The 18,402-nt window shown below is 42.7% G+C and overlaps 1 protein-coding gene across 3 annotated transcripts in view; it reads right to left on the bottom strand.

Annotated features, from left to right (window-relative positions):
- The window catches only part of PDE1C (phosphodiesterase 1C), a 376,890-nt gene extending 362,208 nt beyond the window's left edge, over nt 1-14,682 (bottom strand). For all 3 annotated transcript variants that reach the window (XM_061586904.1, XM_061586900.1, XM_061586901.1), the window contains exon 1: nt 14,487-14,682. In XM_061586904.1, coding sequence (XP_061442888.1) covers nt 14,487-14,571 — 85 coding nt within the window. In that variant the 5' untranslated portion in view covers nt 14,572-14,682. The remainder of the gene's footprint in view (nt 1-14,486) is intronic.
- Between the last annotated feature and the right edge of the window lie 3,720 nt (nt 14,683-18,402).

Genomic DNA, 18,402 nt, shown 5'->3' with positions numbered 1-18,402 from the left:
AAACTAATCAGAAAACGAAATTAAAGGACTAATATCCAGGCAGTTACTGTACTAGCTGCAGATTGATTTGGTGCCTGCACTAGGAGGTCTACTTAGCACAACATCTTTTTTATTTGTCTTTACAAAGCTCCCAGACTTAGAACGTTATGTAGATACCTTTAGAACACATTTAAAAAGAAAGAAAAAAAGTATTAGACATCAGTCACAGCACAATGAAAGAACAAAAAGTTTTTTCCCTAAATAAAAATAGTTTCACGGCAGCTGGAGAATAACACGTTTCATAAAATAATTATCCATTAAATCTCTGCTGTTTTCCCATTCTTGTTATTCTCAGAAACAGATGCCATTCTTAGAAACTCAGCCATTTACCCCAGTTTTTTTATTTCTCCAAATAATTAGATTTCCATGTGGAGGAAAGCATATAAAAACTAGTGTTATATAAGAATCAAAGGCTGAACTAAATACAAACTGTCAGGAACAATGGATTGAGCCATTCCTTTACAAACTCTTTGGATGTTCTAAGGATTCGAGCCCTAGGTTTATCATGCTGTTTTTGTAATGATTTTCAGTATCCTGATTCTATTACAATTTCCTCTGAGCTTATGCTATAATGAGGTGACTGTGCTGGGCAGACACACCAGCGTTACTTGCAAAGGGCTGGAGTCCATCATCTAACACTCTGCGTAGCAGTTCTTCCCCATATGCAAAGTAAACAAACCAAGCAAAGAATTTTCCTTAGAAAAGACAGCATCCTGTCGCCTAGGTACAGGAGAAACAGACCCTAAGAAAAAACTAGGGTAGCCAAAGCCATCATTTCTGCTTCCCATTTAAAAGCCTCCAGATGGGTGGTCAGACCATGCCACTGGTAAGGGGAGATGCTCTTGGGCAGTAGCATCCAGTGGGACTGCACCAGTAGATCTGCCTTGTGTGTCACTGCCGGTTACCAAGAGGGGGAGGCACAAGGCAGCAGGGAGATCAGCATGGTGCAGCACCACAGTGGAGCCAATCCAATGCTCCCAACATGGTGCCTGTACCACACCAAGCTTCCTGCTGCCTTGCCGCGCTCTCTCTTCATAACCGGCAGCAATGCGCAGTGTTGGGAAGCCAGGAGATCAATGCAGCTATGGTAAGATGTATTGCATTTCTATTTAAATTATACTCAATATTTCTCTATGTGGATCTATACATTTAAATTAGCATATGCACATTTTACATGGGTGCTCTTTTTTGGCAATGTGTAAGCAGCCACCCTAGATGCCCTACCCTATGTTTAGGAACATAGGGACACCGTGGTCCATCTAACTCAGTACTGTTTACAGTGACCTGCAGAGGGTCTCCAGGGTTTCAGACAGGGGTCTCTCCCAGCCCTACCTGCAAGTGCTGAGGACTGAACCTGGGACCTTCTGCATGCAAAGCAGATGCCCTACCACTGAGCTACAGCCTTTTCCTGCCCACATATTTCTGGGGGGCAGCCTCAACAGCCAAGCTTGATGTGATGGGAGCAGAGCTGTGGGTTTAAACCAATCAAGTATGATGTAAGGGTTGAGAAGTTGTATTTTTACAGCCAAGAAGAGGTGAGAGAAATGGGCTGTCTTCATGCCTGGCACTCACCTCCCCACAGTCTCTCCCCACTCCCCAGTGCTTTTCTCTCAGCTGGGCTCACTTCTGACAGCAGAGCTAAGCCAAAGAGGAAAAGTGCTGGGGGGGTGTATGCGTGACAGAATGGGGAGGGGGTAGCACACACACACACTTATGGAACCCTGTTGATTTAATCATTGACAAACCTGCCTCCTCTTTTACACATGATTTGGGGCAGAGCCAGCTTCAAAGAAATGGGTCTGCCTTTGTCTTGTCTAGTTTGGTCCTTATTTGCCTGACTCTGGTCTCACCAAAACAGCTATGTTCAATTGGAAATAGGAAGTGCCACAATCAGTATTAAGACTGGGATCCGTTGGGCTCACACTTACCTGCAGTCCCAGGGCATTAAAGCACGACCAGAACCTTGAATTGTGCCAGTGAAGTTCTTTTTAATGCTGGTGAGATAAGTTGCCTACCATTGGTACCAATTGACAGTACTGTTTGCACTTGCTGTTTGTAATTAATATTTCTAAGCAGTCTACAAAGGCAGCTCCACATAAAGTGCATTGCAATAGTCTAACCTGGGTTTTATTAGGGCCTGGATAACTCTAGCCTGATCTTATTTTTGCAGAAAATATCACAGCTGGTGAACCACTTGGAACTGCTTAAACTGCAATTAGCCTTTAACATCTGAATTGAACACGCATACAGTCAGATCTAAAAACAACCCCAAGATGTGACCCACTCCTTCTGAGGGTTTTGTTCATTTACTGAACTTGTATACCGCTTTATATTTCAACAGAAATGGCTCAGTGGTTTATATATTTCAGTATTGAAAAACATACAGTACAAATGATGCATTCAATACTATTGCTTATCATCGTCATCATCATCCACGTTTTAAGGAGCAAAATTAAGCAACGTTTAATCTCAAAGCAATGTATATAACATAAATAAAATAAAACCAGAAAAGCAAATACTGTAATAAACATAACATCAAAATACATCAGGATACAGCATCAAAATGCAATATAATTACAATATATATCTAAAAGATCGCATAAGTATTGCAGAAAAGCCCTAACATACTGTATAATAATACAATCAAGAACTGAGGGACCATGTTGTCATAAACAATTGCTCAACAACCACGCATTTCTTGCACCTACCACATCACTCCATCCACTCATTTCTCACTTCAGTAAAACACTTAAAACATTCCACAACCAGTAATCATGGAGATTTCTTTCCAATCGTCATCCTGTCCAGCAAAGTGACTCCTGTTCCCAGGACCTGTGTCAAGTTTTTTATCCCAACCAAATGGACAGTCACTTTCCAAACTATCCCACCAATTGTGTCAGAGGCTTCACTGCCACAAGCACCATACCATACAGATGCTGAAAGGTGACATGGTCCTACATAGGTTCACTTTCCATTATTACCACTGGAATGCTTTTTAGTTAGCAAATCATCAATGTTGAGTACATTAAGACATTACAAAAGAGATTAAAAGCAAAGGAAGCTATCAGCACTTTAGCAACATCTCCAGAAAGAAATGTTGCAATTAAAAATAGGGCAGCTTACATTGATGTGCAGGCAGGTGGCTGAGTTCATCCTGTGAAAATCAAGGGCTATGTGCCCATTGCAGAGACAGATGGGATCACCACAAGCAGGCTGTCATTTGGAAGCAAACAACTGAGAGAGGAGCCTGTGGAGGATGGATGCCAAGCTAGACCAGGTGTAGTTACCATTTCACGGAAATCTCTTTGTAGGCAACTCATTGTATTCCTAGCATTTGATCAGCTAGCATCTGAACAGATTTACCATGAATTGAAATATGCAGAATTCAGCCACCTGCCTACACCTATTCACATTTGTCAGATGGGTGGCACTTCTCATGTATGTTAATATATTATTAGATAGTTGAGAGGAGGCATTTAAACATCTTACATTAGAGATGCCTTATGCCCTGTGTTGTTGGTTTTGGCGAGGATGATCTTGAAAGATCACCTTCATGTCTCACAGCAACAACCAAATGTCCTTAGTGATACAGAAAAGAAAATACACCTTGCTTGAACATAGTAAAAACACTCTGTATGCCTAAAGATGGCACACCATCTGTTGATGAGTTGCTGAAACCTCCTGCCTCCTACACATGTGCTAGATTGGCAGAGCTTACACATGGGACTCTGACCTCAGAGTCAGTCTCTAAAATTTGTGCTCTAAAATTGTAAAGCCCTCCAAAGAGGCCAGTAGCCTTTTGTGTCATGCAAATAAGAGGTCTCAATGACACACTGAAACCTTCTGTCTTGCCATAACTAAAGAAAACAATGTCTGGCACAATTGAATCACATAGTCTGAAGCACATTGGAAGAACATAAAACTTTCCTGTCAGTTCTTTACCCATGCTGTTTATAACACTATAAGAAGAGCCTGGTGGATCAGGCCAATAGCCCATCTAGTCCAGCATCCTGTTCTCACAATGGCCAACCAGATGCCCATAGGAGACCCACAAGAAGGACCTGAGTGCAAGAACACTCTCTCCTCCTGTGGTTTCCAGCAACTGGTATTTGGAAGCATACCACCTCCAACTATGGAGGCAGAGCATAGCCACCATGGCTAGTAGCCACTGACAGCCTTTTGCTCCATGAATTTGTCTAATCCTTTTTTAAATCCATCCAAGTTGGTGGCCATCACTGCCTCTTGTGGGAGCGAATTCCATAGTTTAACTGTGCACTGTGTGAAGAAGTATTTTATTTTGTCTGTCCTGAATCTTCCAACATTCGGCTTCATTGGATGTTCACGAGTTCTAGTGTTATGAGAGAGGGGGGAAAACTCTCTATCCACTCTCTCCATGCCATGCAAAATTTTATACACTTCTATCATGACACCTCTTACCTTTTCTCTAAACCAAAAAGCCCCCAATACTGCAACCTTTCCTCACAGTAGAGTTGCTCCATCCCCTTGATCATCTTGGTTGCCCTTTTTTGAACCTTTTTCAACTCTAAAATGTCCTTTTTGAGGTGATGCAACCAGAATTCCAAATGTGGCTACACCATAGATTTATGTAGCGGCATTATGATACCGGCAGTTTTATTTTTACTCCTTTCCTAATGATCCCTAGCACGGAATGTGCCTTTTTCACAGCTGCTGTACTCTGGGTCAACATCTTCATCGAGCTAGCCACTACAACCCCAAGGTCTCATTCCTGGTCAGTCACTGCCAGTTCAGTCTTTTGCAAGTTTAATCTTGGCCTTCACTCTTTCTCTTCTCTGCTTGGGGTGCAGAATAGTTTGCATGTTTATAGGGCTAAGGCAAAAGATCAACTTAGTCAACTTCAAGCTCAAAATCTGGAGGCAAAGGGCAAATGGGTGGGACACAACCTGGGGTGGGGGCAAAAGGCTGGAAATGTTTTGGCATTCTTAAACTTTGCTGACACCAAAAGTCATGGTAACAACAGAGTTCCTCTTGGTTGCCATCATTTCTCCTCCACAACGTCCTCTGAGCAGGGATGGGCGACTCTGTCCATTTTGGTTTCTCTCAGTTTCTCATTTTTTCACTTGTAAATTCAATTCCCCAAATTTCCACATCAGTTTGCAATTTTAAAAAAAATCCTCATGAAAATTCATCAGCAGGTTAGTACAAATTTCTCCCAATGTACACATTTTTGTGTGCAATTTTACCTAACACACGTTTTTGCACAGTTTCCCCTAATGTAATGCATGTTAGGTTGTTTTCATGACTATATTCATTTTTATACAGACTTTTCTCTGGTATATGCATGTTTATACACATCACCTGGCAGGAGACCTGCACTGCAGAATTCGGAGAAGTGCTAATTTCAAAGGATGACTGGATGACAGGGTCCCTTTTATGTGTGAACTGAATGAAATCTCTCCCCCATCCCCATCTTTGAGACAATGCTCTTGGCATGATGCAGTGTCTTTTAAAGGGATGTTGGCAGGGGCTGACAGGCAGAAGATGGCACATAAGGGGACCTCCGGTAAAAACAAGTGAAAAAAGGGAAAAGAGAGCAGAAATTGACAAACAGTAATTCCCCCCCCCAAAAAAAACCCTTTCACAAGCTTCATGCCCATGGAAAATTACCAAAAACTCTACTAAAGGCAAGCAAAGCATAATCTGTTAGAAAGTAGTATCAAAAGATTTGGCTTGTTATGATAATGAATAAACTTTTGGTTTTTGTCATGGGGTAATTTAAACACACTTCAATCGTATATTAAGGGTAGGAGCCGTAAGTGTTGGAAGACTAGATTCTGTTACAATGGTGCTCATAAACAAGCTGTAATATTAGTATTTCCCTCCCTCCCCTTGTTTTGGGTTATGCGTGTGGTGTATCTAAGAATAAATACTTTTAAGCAGGTAGAATCAGGAGGTGTTAGAGGCTAGAAAGGTAAAGAGAAATTGTTTCTTTTTCCTATGTGTATCTTATGGTTTTTTATTGGTCATGATTGGTCATGGGCTCCTGCTGGGAGGAAGGGCGGGATATAAATCAAATAAATAAATAAATGATTTGTATGTGTGTCTTTAAGTAAATACTCCAAAGAGTATATATCTACATCTATATCTATATCTCCGTTTATAGCTCTATCTACCTATCTCTCTTTGGGGTGCTTAACTAAAAGTCAGTGGAGGCTGGTCTATTTGGGCAAATGGAGCAGTGCCCCACCTGCCTCAGTCTACCCTGAGCCAGCCCACACCTGCCTGCCTTCTTACTTACAAGGGCTTCAGGGGGTTGCCCTGACTGTCTCTTTCCTCCTCAGTCTCAGTTTTGCCCTTATAGAACTCAGCAGGGAGGAGGACGGGGACAAAACTAGATTGAGTTGGCTCCACCTTTCGTTATCTCTGCCTCCATCTGCTGTTGGCCTCCCTGCTTTCCACCCCACCAGCCACCACTGCTAAAAGTAACACGCCCAGATCATGATTACTGCTGCTATAACCCCTTCAATTGACTCTGCCATGACCCCATCAATGATGCAACTTTACACCAGCCCCAGACCTGATGCAAGATACTTTGCACCCACTGACTTAAATGGGAGGTGATTTAAAAAAGAAAGTAAAAGCGTCCCCTGCAATTGACAACTGCCCCATCCACATCACCATGACAGAACCTAGGATATTATGTAAGTCAGCATCAAATCACAGCACACCACCACCAGTATCTAAGCCCCAAACAGCTACGAGACCAAAGCTCAAGTGAATGGGTGTATAGCTTGGGATTGTATCTGTCTCCTGTTGTGCACACTTAGAGCTCATCGGGGGGGGGGGTGGAAAATAAAGAGAAAAGGCACTTTAGTTTGTATACAAATAGAGCACTTTGCACAAAAGAGGCTGGCCTCACAGCACACATGGGAAACTGAGCACATTGCTAACACTTCTCTGCCTAGAACCTTAACAGGTACCTCAACTTGGGAGACTAGACAGAATTGTTCAACATTCACTCCAACAACTAGGGGTACCTCAGGCAGGTAAGCAGAGAAAGGAAGAATCACATGCTACAAAGTACAACCGCTGAAAAGTGTCTCCCATATATGAATCCTACGTCTTCTCCAAACTGTCTTCCTCTGACTGTCTTCTCTCCCTCCACCCTCAACAGGAAGAAGCAGTGTTTCCCACATACAGGGGAAGCACTCCTCCCTACATGCAAAGGCCAGGCACTACACTCCAGTCATTGCCACTGCTGGACAAACACTCACAAGCACGTTGGCGTGGCAAGATCATAGTCTGGATGAATGCAGACAGCAGAACAAGGCATTCCGGCACATATAGCGTTTCCCTAGTGCAGCCTGCACTATAATTGATAGGCATGGGGGAATCACAGAAACATCACCAATGCCTACAAAGTACAGTTCCATCTATAAGCTGTGGTCATAGGGCAAAGAGACAGGCAGTACTTTGGGAGGCAACACTGGGAGGATGCTTGTCTATCGTTCTGGAAGGTGGCTGAGAAAATATATATCGATATCTTTTTGAGAGTTACAATCAAGTACACCTTCAGTTTCAAGCCAGATGAAAAACTGTGGCCTAGGTATTAAACTCTGGGGAAGCCCAAAGTTAATCTATCAGCAAAACAAGATGTGGTTGGAAAATTCTGTCTCAATGCAGGAGATTTGACTACATCAGGGCCTCCCAAACTGTGGTCCATGAGCATCATTGAGGTGGTCAGTGGCGTGCCTGTGAAGAACACTTAACCATTTGAATTCTGTAGAAGTCTATGGAATTTAAATTGTAATGCAATATAAGAAATGGAAGAAGAAATAAAAATACGATTAAAAATCAAACAGCATCCAACACAGTATTTGCTACAACAGGCAGGGGGGAAATCATTCAGTGATCCACCAAGACCCTCAGCAGTTTTCAAGTGGTTTGTTGGGAAAAAAGTTTGGAAACCACTGGACTAGATGGTCACCAGATGTCTTCCAGTATTACAAATCAATCAAGGCCTACCCAGGATATTTTGCTGCTTGAGAGGAAGGACAACATCCTCCACTACCACCACCACCCCGTTCCATGTACAGCGGCTGACTGGACCAGCAGTTGAATCTTACTTCAGCATTGGCAAAGGGTCAGTGTTCTCTGCTGCACCTGAGGACAGTAGGCTACCTTTGGGGGCATTAGGCAGAGTATGTTTTACATGCAGGTGTATCCTCCAGCAGCTGCTTGCTGCTCCCCAGCCATCCACCGCCTGAGACAGCTGCCTCACTCTGCCTAATGGTAGGGCTGGCCCTGAAATCAGTTATGCTCTGATGTTATGAAGAAGTTGACAACTTGGAAGCCACAGCAGCTAGAGTGTTGGCCCTGGACTTATGAAGCTCAGTTGATGACCTTGGCCAAGTCACCGCTCTGCTTCTCAGTCAAACCTGCCTCACAAGGCTGTTGTGAATTAAACACCCATCTTGAACACTTTAGAGCAAAAGGTGGGATAGCAATGTCACATACGTCAACTACCTGCATGGCAAGTCTGGTCCGGAGTTTTCATGATTTTTGCTCTCTTAAATATCTCACTTGTGTTTGTATTTGCTTCCAAACCGCTAAATTTATCTGCTGAAGCTACATCTCCTTCAGACTGGAATGTGACAAACTTGTTGAGGGCTGCCTGACTGTAAAGTTGAAAGGGATGAGAAAAGGCAGGCAGGCAAAGATGCCAGTGCTATAAAGACAGTTCAACCCAAATAAAGCTTGATCCTAATTGAGGTGGTCATCCTTTTAGAGCAGGAATGGGGAATCTTTTTCAAACCAAGGGCCACATTTCCTCTTGGTCAACCTTCTGGGGACCTCACATCAGTGATGGGCAGAGCCAGAGGCAAAAGTGGCCAGAGCAATGAATGTAAATTTTACCTTTGTACAGTAGGTAAGTTTCTACATACACTCACGCACCCCTCTCTATCCAGGAATCAAGAGGCATTATCAGAGTTCAAGGCACATTCCAGCCAGCAAAGACAGTGCGAAGTGGGACTAGGGAGGGGTGTGAGCTCAGAAGAGTCCCACAGGCCAGACAGAGAGGACTGGAGGGGCGCAGTTAGCACCCAGGCCTGAGGTTTCCTCTCCCCTGTGTTACAGGTAGCCTCACTGAAAGTCACAAATACAGACCCAATATGCCGTGTGTGTGTTTTAAAGAATGAGGAATAGAACACCCAGCTTACCTCTGCTACAAGAAGTTCCAGCGCGACATCCCTAAGGCTTTATGCTGCAATCTCTTGTTTTTTTATTCCTCCTCCCCCATATCTTTTTACTCTTGCAGCCTGACACAGAAACACAGAAATTATACAGGTGTCTTTTCCCACACCATTTATCTTGGTGCCAGGAAAACCTTCACCTGCTCAATATTTGTGTTGCAGGGAGCCATGCACAGGAGCAGGGTCAGTAAAAAGTTGGCAACCCCACTCGCATATATAGGTTGAGAAGCCCTCATCAAATCCAGAGGATGCCTGTCTCAGTGATGAGTATCTTCCTACATGTCAACTCCTCCTGTTTACCAGCGACAATTCCCATTTTGCTTAGCATTTGTCCCTAGTAAATCACTGTTCTTAGCTTGTTCTTTGGGGAGACTGAGGAAATTCCTTTTTAAAAAATACATTCTTTCACCTCCACTTTACCATAAACTGCCTATCATTGAATTTTAAATTTAAGATTAATATTCTGATCATTTCTCAGGTACACCAGAGATTATTAGAAAATGACTTTTCAGTTTGAAATAACAATAGCTATTAATAAGGCCTCAGGCCTCAATGACCTTACAGAAGAGTTTTATAGGACATACAGCTAAGAATTAGCACCTATATTGAAATAATCATTTGCACTTATTATACAAAATAAAGATATACCATGGACTGAAACTATAATACTTGTGATACCAAAGACAAAGTTGAACTGTGCGATAGGATTGTAGCGTATTGACCTTTTTAGCTTGGCATGCTAGGAAGTGCCTGAATTCAACTCTCAGATTCAGTTTTTCCCATTTCCAGTCCAAGTGTTACTAAGAGCCAGTTGAGCTGCAAGAGTTTTCTCTGTAAGTGTCCTGTTAAATAGTTGCCAGTTGGTTATTCACTCTTGATGTGGCCTCCTCTTTTATCACTGTGTATGATACAGATTACTGATGATTAGAATGGGATGCCTCTGAGGCACAAGAGTGGTTCCTTTTGTCTTGAAATTTGTGAAATTCACTACAAAATACTCCAGATTCCCATGCATGCTATGAGGGATATGGTTTCCTAAAGAATTTAAGCCTTGTGTGCCACATAATACAGATCAAGCATCTCTCCTAATGTAAAAGTATCATCAAAACCCAAGGTCTATTCCTTTGGATTGCCAGCCATACTCAGGTTAGGCACCTGATGGAGTCCTTGAGCTCAAGCACACAGAACTGAATCTGCAACCGTACCTTAGTCACAGAACACAGGAAGCTGTCTTATACCGAGTCAGACCATTGGTCCCAGGGCTGGCACCAGAGGACGGCCAGGTCGGGCCCTGGCTGAGGGCCCCTGAAGGCACCCTCATTTAGGGTAGGAGGGTAGCGCTCGCATTCCGTGATCTGTGGTGCGGCAGCTCCCGAGCTCGCCACCGATTGAGGAGAAGGAGCTCCCAGGCACACACCCCGTACAGATAGCAAGAGCTTCAATAAGCCTGCACACACAGCGCACCTTCTGTCGCTGTGAATGCTGTATGCGCTACGCACGCTTGCCTACCATCAACTAAAATGGCAGCCGGGGCTTTCCTAAAGGGCTGACATCCCCACTGCCATCTTGGTTGATTGTAGGCATGCACGTGCAGCTTGCACAGCATTGACGGTGATGGGAGATGTAGGTGGGACAGGTGGGTGGGTGCAGCAGGCCTGGGGCAGGCGGGTGCCCAAGGGCCCAGTCATACCTGGCCCTGGCCCTGGTTGGTCCATCTAGCTCAGTTTTGCCCGCACTAAGCAGCAGTGGCTCTCCAGAGTTTCTGGCAGGAGCCTTTCCCAGCCATACCTGGTGACACCTGGGATTGAACCTGGGACCTTTTGCATGCAAAGCGTATGTGCTATCACTGAGGTACAGGCCATCCTCAAAAACATTTGCACAAACACTGGGGAAGGTCAGGGTTCTGGTTTTGATATACAAAGTCCTATGCAGCTTGGACCAGGATACATGAAAAATTGTCTTACCCCTTATATACTCAGGCAATCACTGTGCTCGGCAGGTGACAGCCTCCTGAAGATACCATCTTATCATGTGATCCATTCCTCAAAACATAGGAAGCGGACCTTTAGTGTGGTGGCACCGAAACTTTGGAATTCCCTCCCCTTAAATATTAGACAGGCATCATCTCTGTTATCTTTTCAGCACCTACTAAAGACCTTCCTTTTTCAACAAACCTTTTAAGTAGAGACCTTATCCCAGTCTGAAATTGCTTTTTAAGATGCTTCTAAAGTTTTTTTTTTAAATGATGTTTTTAAGATATTTTGTTTTAATATGTTTTTAAAGATGATTTGTTTTAACATGTTTTAAAGTCTTATTTTTTTAGATGTTTTAAAGTACTTTTGGTGTTCTTGTTTGCCGCCCTGGGCTCCTCCTGGGAGGAAGGGCAGGATATACATTTGAACTAATCAGCTCTATATATAGCACATGGAAATATTTTGAATCATAACTATTATTTGGTATTCTACCTTATGAATGCATACAATTCTCTGCCAGGCTTGCCAGATTATGAAACCATTTTAAAATCTCACCTCAGCCATGAATTCACTAGGTAGCTTTAGGGAAGTAACTGTTTCTCAGCTTGAACCTCAACCTCAGCCATATGGCATATGTGCAATACAGGAAATAGTAACACTGTCCAACAGGGGTGTATTCATCCAGGGTCTCGGGGTGTGTGTCTTAGACCCCTTATCTTTTTGGGAGCAGGGTCCTAATGTTTCCAGCATCCTACAAGTCAACCAGCATGAAAGGGGAGTGTGTTAATCACTGCAAATAGTATTCTAATATGCTTTCTTGACCTCTCCTGCTAATTGGAGCTGATCAGAGTGAAAGGAGGTGAGTCTGCCACTGAGAAGACTCTTTTCAGCAGCTAACATTCTCCCCTTTCATGCTGATTGGCTCCTAGGGATGTCTGCTGTTATGGGAGAACACATTAACAAGGATCTCATTCTCAACTCACTAGCCAAAAATGTGTGTGGGGCTGTGACTTTTATGAAGGAATCCTGTGCTTCTGAATTTGCCACTACACTATTGTTGTCCAACTTTACAGGGCTGTTGTACACAAGGCAGTTTTGCATGTTCAGAAGTGCTATATCAATGCTAAGTAGTGTTACGATTATTTGGCATTATGTTTTTAGATTATTATATGTGTTATATTTATATTTATTTGTGTGGTTCTAATGAATATTCTCTTGTTACATCTGGTGGATATTATAAAATTGTATATAAACATATAAAGTTAAGAATTTAAGTTTAACTATGGCTATGATCCAGCCAAAATTAAGTACTTTAGACTACAATTCTATGCACACATTCCTGGAGGTAAGCTGCATTGTGAGCACAGTGAATAAACTTGCAAAGGATTGTGCTATTAAGGTTGCGGTCCTAAATGCATATTCTTGACAGTAAGTCCCACTGGAATAAGTAGGGCTTACTTTCTGAGTAACCTGGATCAGACCAGGCTATGAATCTCACTAAGTCGAATATGAGAATTAATCACAAGCTGAACTTCCCCACCCCCGAAATCAATGGAATCTAAATGTGCCAAAATTCATGCCCCATGACTACAATGGGCCTTCAACAGCTCAAAAACAGAAAAACCGAAATAATGCAATGGGTCCTTTTTAAAAAACAACAACTCTGTTTGATCATCCTAACACATCACATTTGAATGAACTTAATTAATCAGAATCATTCAGTCTTTGATGCATAAGCCCTACTTGCACTGTAATCTTCAGAAGTCCCTTTATTTCCAATGGGTCTTTACTCCTAGATAAGTGTGTATTAGGATTGCAGCCTTAGTCTTCAGCTCAGAATTCATACATAATATCCATCCTCAAATTCCTGCATGAGCTAGATGCTGTTACTCCATGCAGCTGTGACCATATTTCCCCCCAGCAACACATGTTTTAATGTTCAAGTGACTCCAATAGGAGATATTGTTTTTTAGCAACTGTTGAGTGCAGTGTGCGAGACAGCAGAAAGATCAAGGCAAAAGTTCTTGTATCCCATCAGCAAGAAACATTAAACTCTCCATCCAGGCTGAATCTCTTGTGTTATTTACACCAACATCAACCCACTATAACAATGAATAGCTGCAACATATTCAGCAGCTGGTTATAAGGTGTAGAAGAAAGGATACAAGTGGAGCCTCACTGATCATTTGTTCTTCAAAAATTATCCAGTCAGACTGCAAACTAAAATTAAGTCAGCAGGATGGCTTGCTTTGTTAAGATATGCAGGGATTTGCACAGTGGAGTTCAGTCAGATGTAAAAATTCAAAAGAACAGCCTGCTTGGTTCACCCCAGGAGTCTAACCATTGTACAGCGAGCTTTATACAAAAAAAGAAAAGGGGGAAGGGGCAGGAACCTGTTGCTCTAAGCAACTTTTCTTTTTCACCCAATCAAGATAAATGACAGAGTAGGAGAAAGTGGCCTTAGATTTGCAAGGCTTAAATTTAGACAGGGCCCAGTTCTAGAACCCTTTTTCAGTGCTCTCAAAACACTAAAATGATCACCAAGACAAAAGTTCATCTGAGCATGTGGAGAGTGTCTCCCAACAATGAGTAACCACAACCAGCCTCCACATCTTTGGCATTAGCAGCAAGCAGAAGGCATGTTGCCCACACAGACCTTTTTAAAAACGAACCACTGTTTACAGCAGGGACAAAGGAGAATGGATGTGGTTCCTATGTCTTGCGCTTTCCATTTCCGTTTCATTTCTGTTCACACACTAAAAGGACAGTTTCAGGAAAGGTTTGGTTTGACATGTCAAAAACTGTTAGCGGCCACGAGTTTCTAAAAGCTTTGTTGCCTACTTAAACTCCCATGTAAGGAGCAACAAAAACAAACTCGGGGGCACACACAGCGCTTCTGGGTTCTTAAGCTTGTCGAAAGGAAATGCATCAAGCAAGTTAGAAATAAGTAATCCTGAAAACACAGGCTTTCCTGAGATAAGGGCTCCAAAGAAACAAAAGTTCTGCATATCTGTTGGCGAAGCAATGCCAAAAACATCATGAAAGCGTGGTGGTTCAGGGCAAGGCACATTTCCTGAATAAAATAAAGTCAATAAAGCCGCAGGAGGGACAGAGCAAAGCAAAAGTTACAGGAGGGCACCGTCTTCCAAGAGGCATCTTGGACAAACCGCCTCCTCCATCCCTGTTTCCTACTTGAGACAAAAGGATAAGAAAAGAAAAACACCCACACAGAGGAGCTCACCAATTGTGAAGCTATAGCCATCAATGCTGAAAGTGGCACTCCGGCATTTTTTAAATCCTTCTTTTCTGTTGCTTGGCTCTGTCATGATGATCCTGCCAGTAAGTATTCTAAGCAGCAAGAACAGCAGCAGCAGCAGCTCTGGCTACAGCAGCAGCAATTCTGCCCTTGTGGGATCAGAGCTTTTCTGAGCTAGCAATTAGTTGCCCTTGAATCTCTCCCGTTGGCAGCACTCACAACAACTGACTTCACACATCTTCAAATGCACAGCACTGAATCTGAGAGAGAGACAGAGAGAGAGAGACTCAGCCAGCAGTAATTCTCCACCCCCTAAGACTGTCACAGCAGCATGTTACTGACATACCTAGTCAGGTTTTAACCACAAGTGAGAGATGCTGGGATCCAAAACCCAACACCAATTAGTGTATCCCTACTGAGCGGAGCAAAACAACTGTCTGTGTCACAGAACTATGTAGGAACTCTAGGCGCTGCTGGGATATATGCAGACTCTCAGAATCATAGAATGTATAAGCCTCCCCCAAGGGAACTTTGAAGATTTGCAGCCCAAACAGTTCTTGATTGTAACTGGCAAAGGGTTTATAGACCCCTCCGGTGTCAAAGTGGTATAAATAAGTTCCTTTCATTTGCCTAAAGGTCTCCTTACAAAGTTTCTGAATGTATATTAAAGGAAAGGAGGTGACAATTGTCCCAACTTGGCACTCTGGTCAACTCCCCTAATCCTGTGATTTCTTGGATCACAGGATCCTTGTGATGGGGATCCCAGGTGCAGATGCTGAGAAAACTCCTTTAATTCTCTCTCACAGGGAGAGAAAATTGATAGGGAAAGATACGCCTAATGAAATTCTACCTTCTATGCAAATCTTTAGAAGGCTCAGGAGTGTCGTCCAACAGCAACCCAGATACAGAGGCTGTGGTGCCAACAGAGGAGGCACTGTGCCTGAGCAACACCACTGAACCAAAGACCCACAAGACTGAGATGCCAGAGACCCCTGGAACTGAGATGCCACCGAAGCTCATCCTGGACCATTTACTGCAATCCCTGACCCCAGCGTCCAGCATAATCATCTCTAAGGACTTTACACTCCACAGATTTTGTGAGCCAATGCAGACAACACATTTAGCATGAATTCATTGAGAGATGGAGTGCTAGGCTCCAGGAGCGGTGGAACAGGAGAAGGGGTGATGGATGTCAAGGCACGAAATGCTTTAGTCTGGTCCCAGACATTGTCAGAGTACATTTTGCATCAGGAGCTCCTGCCTTCCTGCCCTTACCCCACTGTGACATGTGGAGTCCTCCTTCGGATCAGAACAGGACAAGGAGACCTTATATTCTGGATTTCGAAACCATCCCGATGCAGGCACAAGGGCCCTCATGAGCGCATGGAGCTCCTCTGGCTCAAAGGAAATCTCTGTTTACTTCAAGGGAGGGAACACAAAGGGGTGTGTGACAGAGTGCTGCCCCTACCACTGAAGTGTAGGGGGAAGCCTGCTGCCATAAGAAAATCCACATGGGTGTCAGTGGACCAGATATTGAGGACAGGGAACCTGCTACAGAGGACCTCTGTTCTTCATTGAACCAGATCATCCTGCTAGTGACAAGAGCCACCATTTTACTCATTTAATCCACTCCTTCACAAGGAAAAGAGTCACCGCCTAAGGTACTATATACCCTGGGGCATGTATGTGACTGCTATAACCATTATGCAAGGCTGCCTTACTGCTTTTATATGTATAAGTGCCTTTAGGAGGGTAAGATTTAATAGTTAAGCTCATAATGCTGTCTTCTGTAGCTTCGACACCTGCCAGAGACCAAGTTTGATGTAGAGATTAGGTCACGGAACAGTCACTGTCCCTCAGCTGTGTCTTATCTATGAGAGGCTAGTGGGCTGAGAGATGGTCTTTTGATGCAGTCTCGAGGACACCTCTTTGAAGCTCATCTAGATAGCCACTAACGAGCTGAACGTGCTGAGAAACGGTAGCACATGCCATAGGAGGCTGGTGGGAAGGGAAACCCACCGTTGGATGCATCTGCAAGGACAGTAGCGTTGGCACCGGTCCAGTTAGCTCTAATGAGCTGCATGTGCCAAGGATGGGCTGCATGTGCTGATTAACAGTAGGCCACGTGCCATGGAAAGAGTAGCATCTCCAACACCTTGGATCAAAGGACTGTGATAGCCATAGCCTGTGAGGCATGGGGTAGCTATGATGTCTAAGACTGATATCACTTGATTAATTATGTACTTCTGTCAAGATGCAGATTTGATGTTAGATATAGCTAATGATTGCATTCCGTCACTGTGTGTGCCTTTGCCAGAGTTTTCTCTATAAAAGGTGCCTGCGCCGTGAGCTCAGGGTGCAGACCTTAACACCTCTCTGCGAGAGACCTTGGGTCTGTTCCACTGGGTAGGCAAGCCTGTTGTAGCCCAGTTCAGCATACAGACTGCAGGTGCCCATGTGGGAGAGGTCTATTGTGCATATGTCCTACTTATGCTCTTTCCAGAGGCATCTAGCTGGTCACTGTGGAAAGCAGGATGGTGAACTAAGGCCTTTGGACTAGCAGCGACCTTACATTCTTATGTTCATCTTACTTATAATTAGTAAACCCACATCTGCACTGAAGTTCTGTAACTCCCATTTAGGAAGAAGTGGGAAACATTATAATGCACCAGATGTATTCATATAGCAAGAGCAATCACCCTCAACAGGAACGCACAATGATATGAGTATGGGACTATTACTATGTATTGCATTCTCTGCCATCAACATGGCACTTGAAATGGTGTGCTATTAGATGGCAGTAAATGGACTGGGATCATAGACTATTCATTCAGAGCCCCATGGGGTTTCACATTCTCCCTGTATGAGACCCAGGTGCACCACACACTCACATCTCTGACTGTGCATATTTCTATCTCATAGATGAAAATGTGAAGATGCTGCACATACAGGCTTGCTTTTATATATATAATTTTTTTATTCAAATTTTTCCAAAAACAAACAAAACAAAGTCAAAAAAACATAACAATACAACAACAAAAAATGAAAATAAAATAGTTGACTTCCGATTTGTCACAGATCAGCTATAAGTATATAATATACATCAAACCTGTCCCTTAATATATACATACAGAATCCCTTTTCTCCATAGGCTGTCTTAATTAATCGTCAAATCCCAGTATCATCATTTTATTTTGATCTTTCAACAAAAAGTCCAAGAGAGGCTTCCATTCCTTAAGAAATGTATCCGTCGATTTTTCTCTAAGTAAACATGTCAATTTATCCATTTCTACTAAGTCCATTAATTTCAATAGCCATTCTTCCATTGTTGGTGTTGATTCCATTTTCCACTTTTGTGCATATAATAATCTTGCTGCCGTAATCATATATAATATTATTCTTCCATATTTCTTTTCTATTTGTTTATCCATAAAACCCAATAAAAAAAATTCTGGTTTTGACTGAATATTTATCTTTAGAATTTTTTGCATCTTCCTACCTATCTGTGCCCAAAATGATTTTGCCTTTTTACATAACCACCACATATGATAAAATGATCCTTCTTGTTGTTTACATTTCCAACAAACATTAGAAACATTACTATACATTTTTGACAACTTTTCTGGAGTCATGTACCAATGGTACATCATTTTATAAAAATTTTCTTTAAGATTATAGCATAGTGTAAATTTCAAACCTTTTTTCCACATATTTTCCCATTGATCCATTTGTATATTATAACCAAAATTTTTTGCCCACTTTACCATACACTCTTTTACTTGTTCTTCCTCCATATCCATTTTCAATAAGAGTTTATACATTTTCTTAATTATATTTTCATCATTTGTACACAGTCCTATTTCAAAATCAGATTTACTTATTTCAAACCCATGCATTTTCT

Source organism: Rhineura floridana, chromosome 10 (assembly GCF_030035675.1).
Source record: "Rhineura floridana isolate rRhiFlo1 chromosome 10, rRhiFlo1.hap2, whole genome shotgun sequence".
NCBI classification, from domain to species: domain Eukaryota; kingdom Metazoa; phylum Chordata; class Lepidosauria; order Squamata; family Rhineuridae; genus Rhineura; species Rhineura floridana.
Note: the sequence above shows the minus strand (reverse complement) of the source record. Positions and strands in the feature narration are given on the sequence as shown.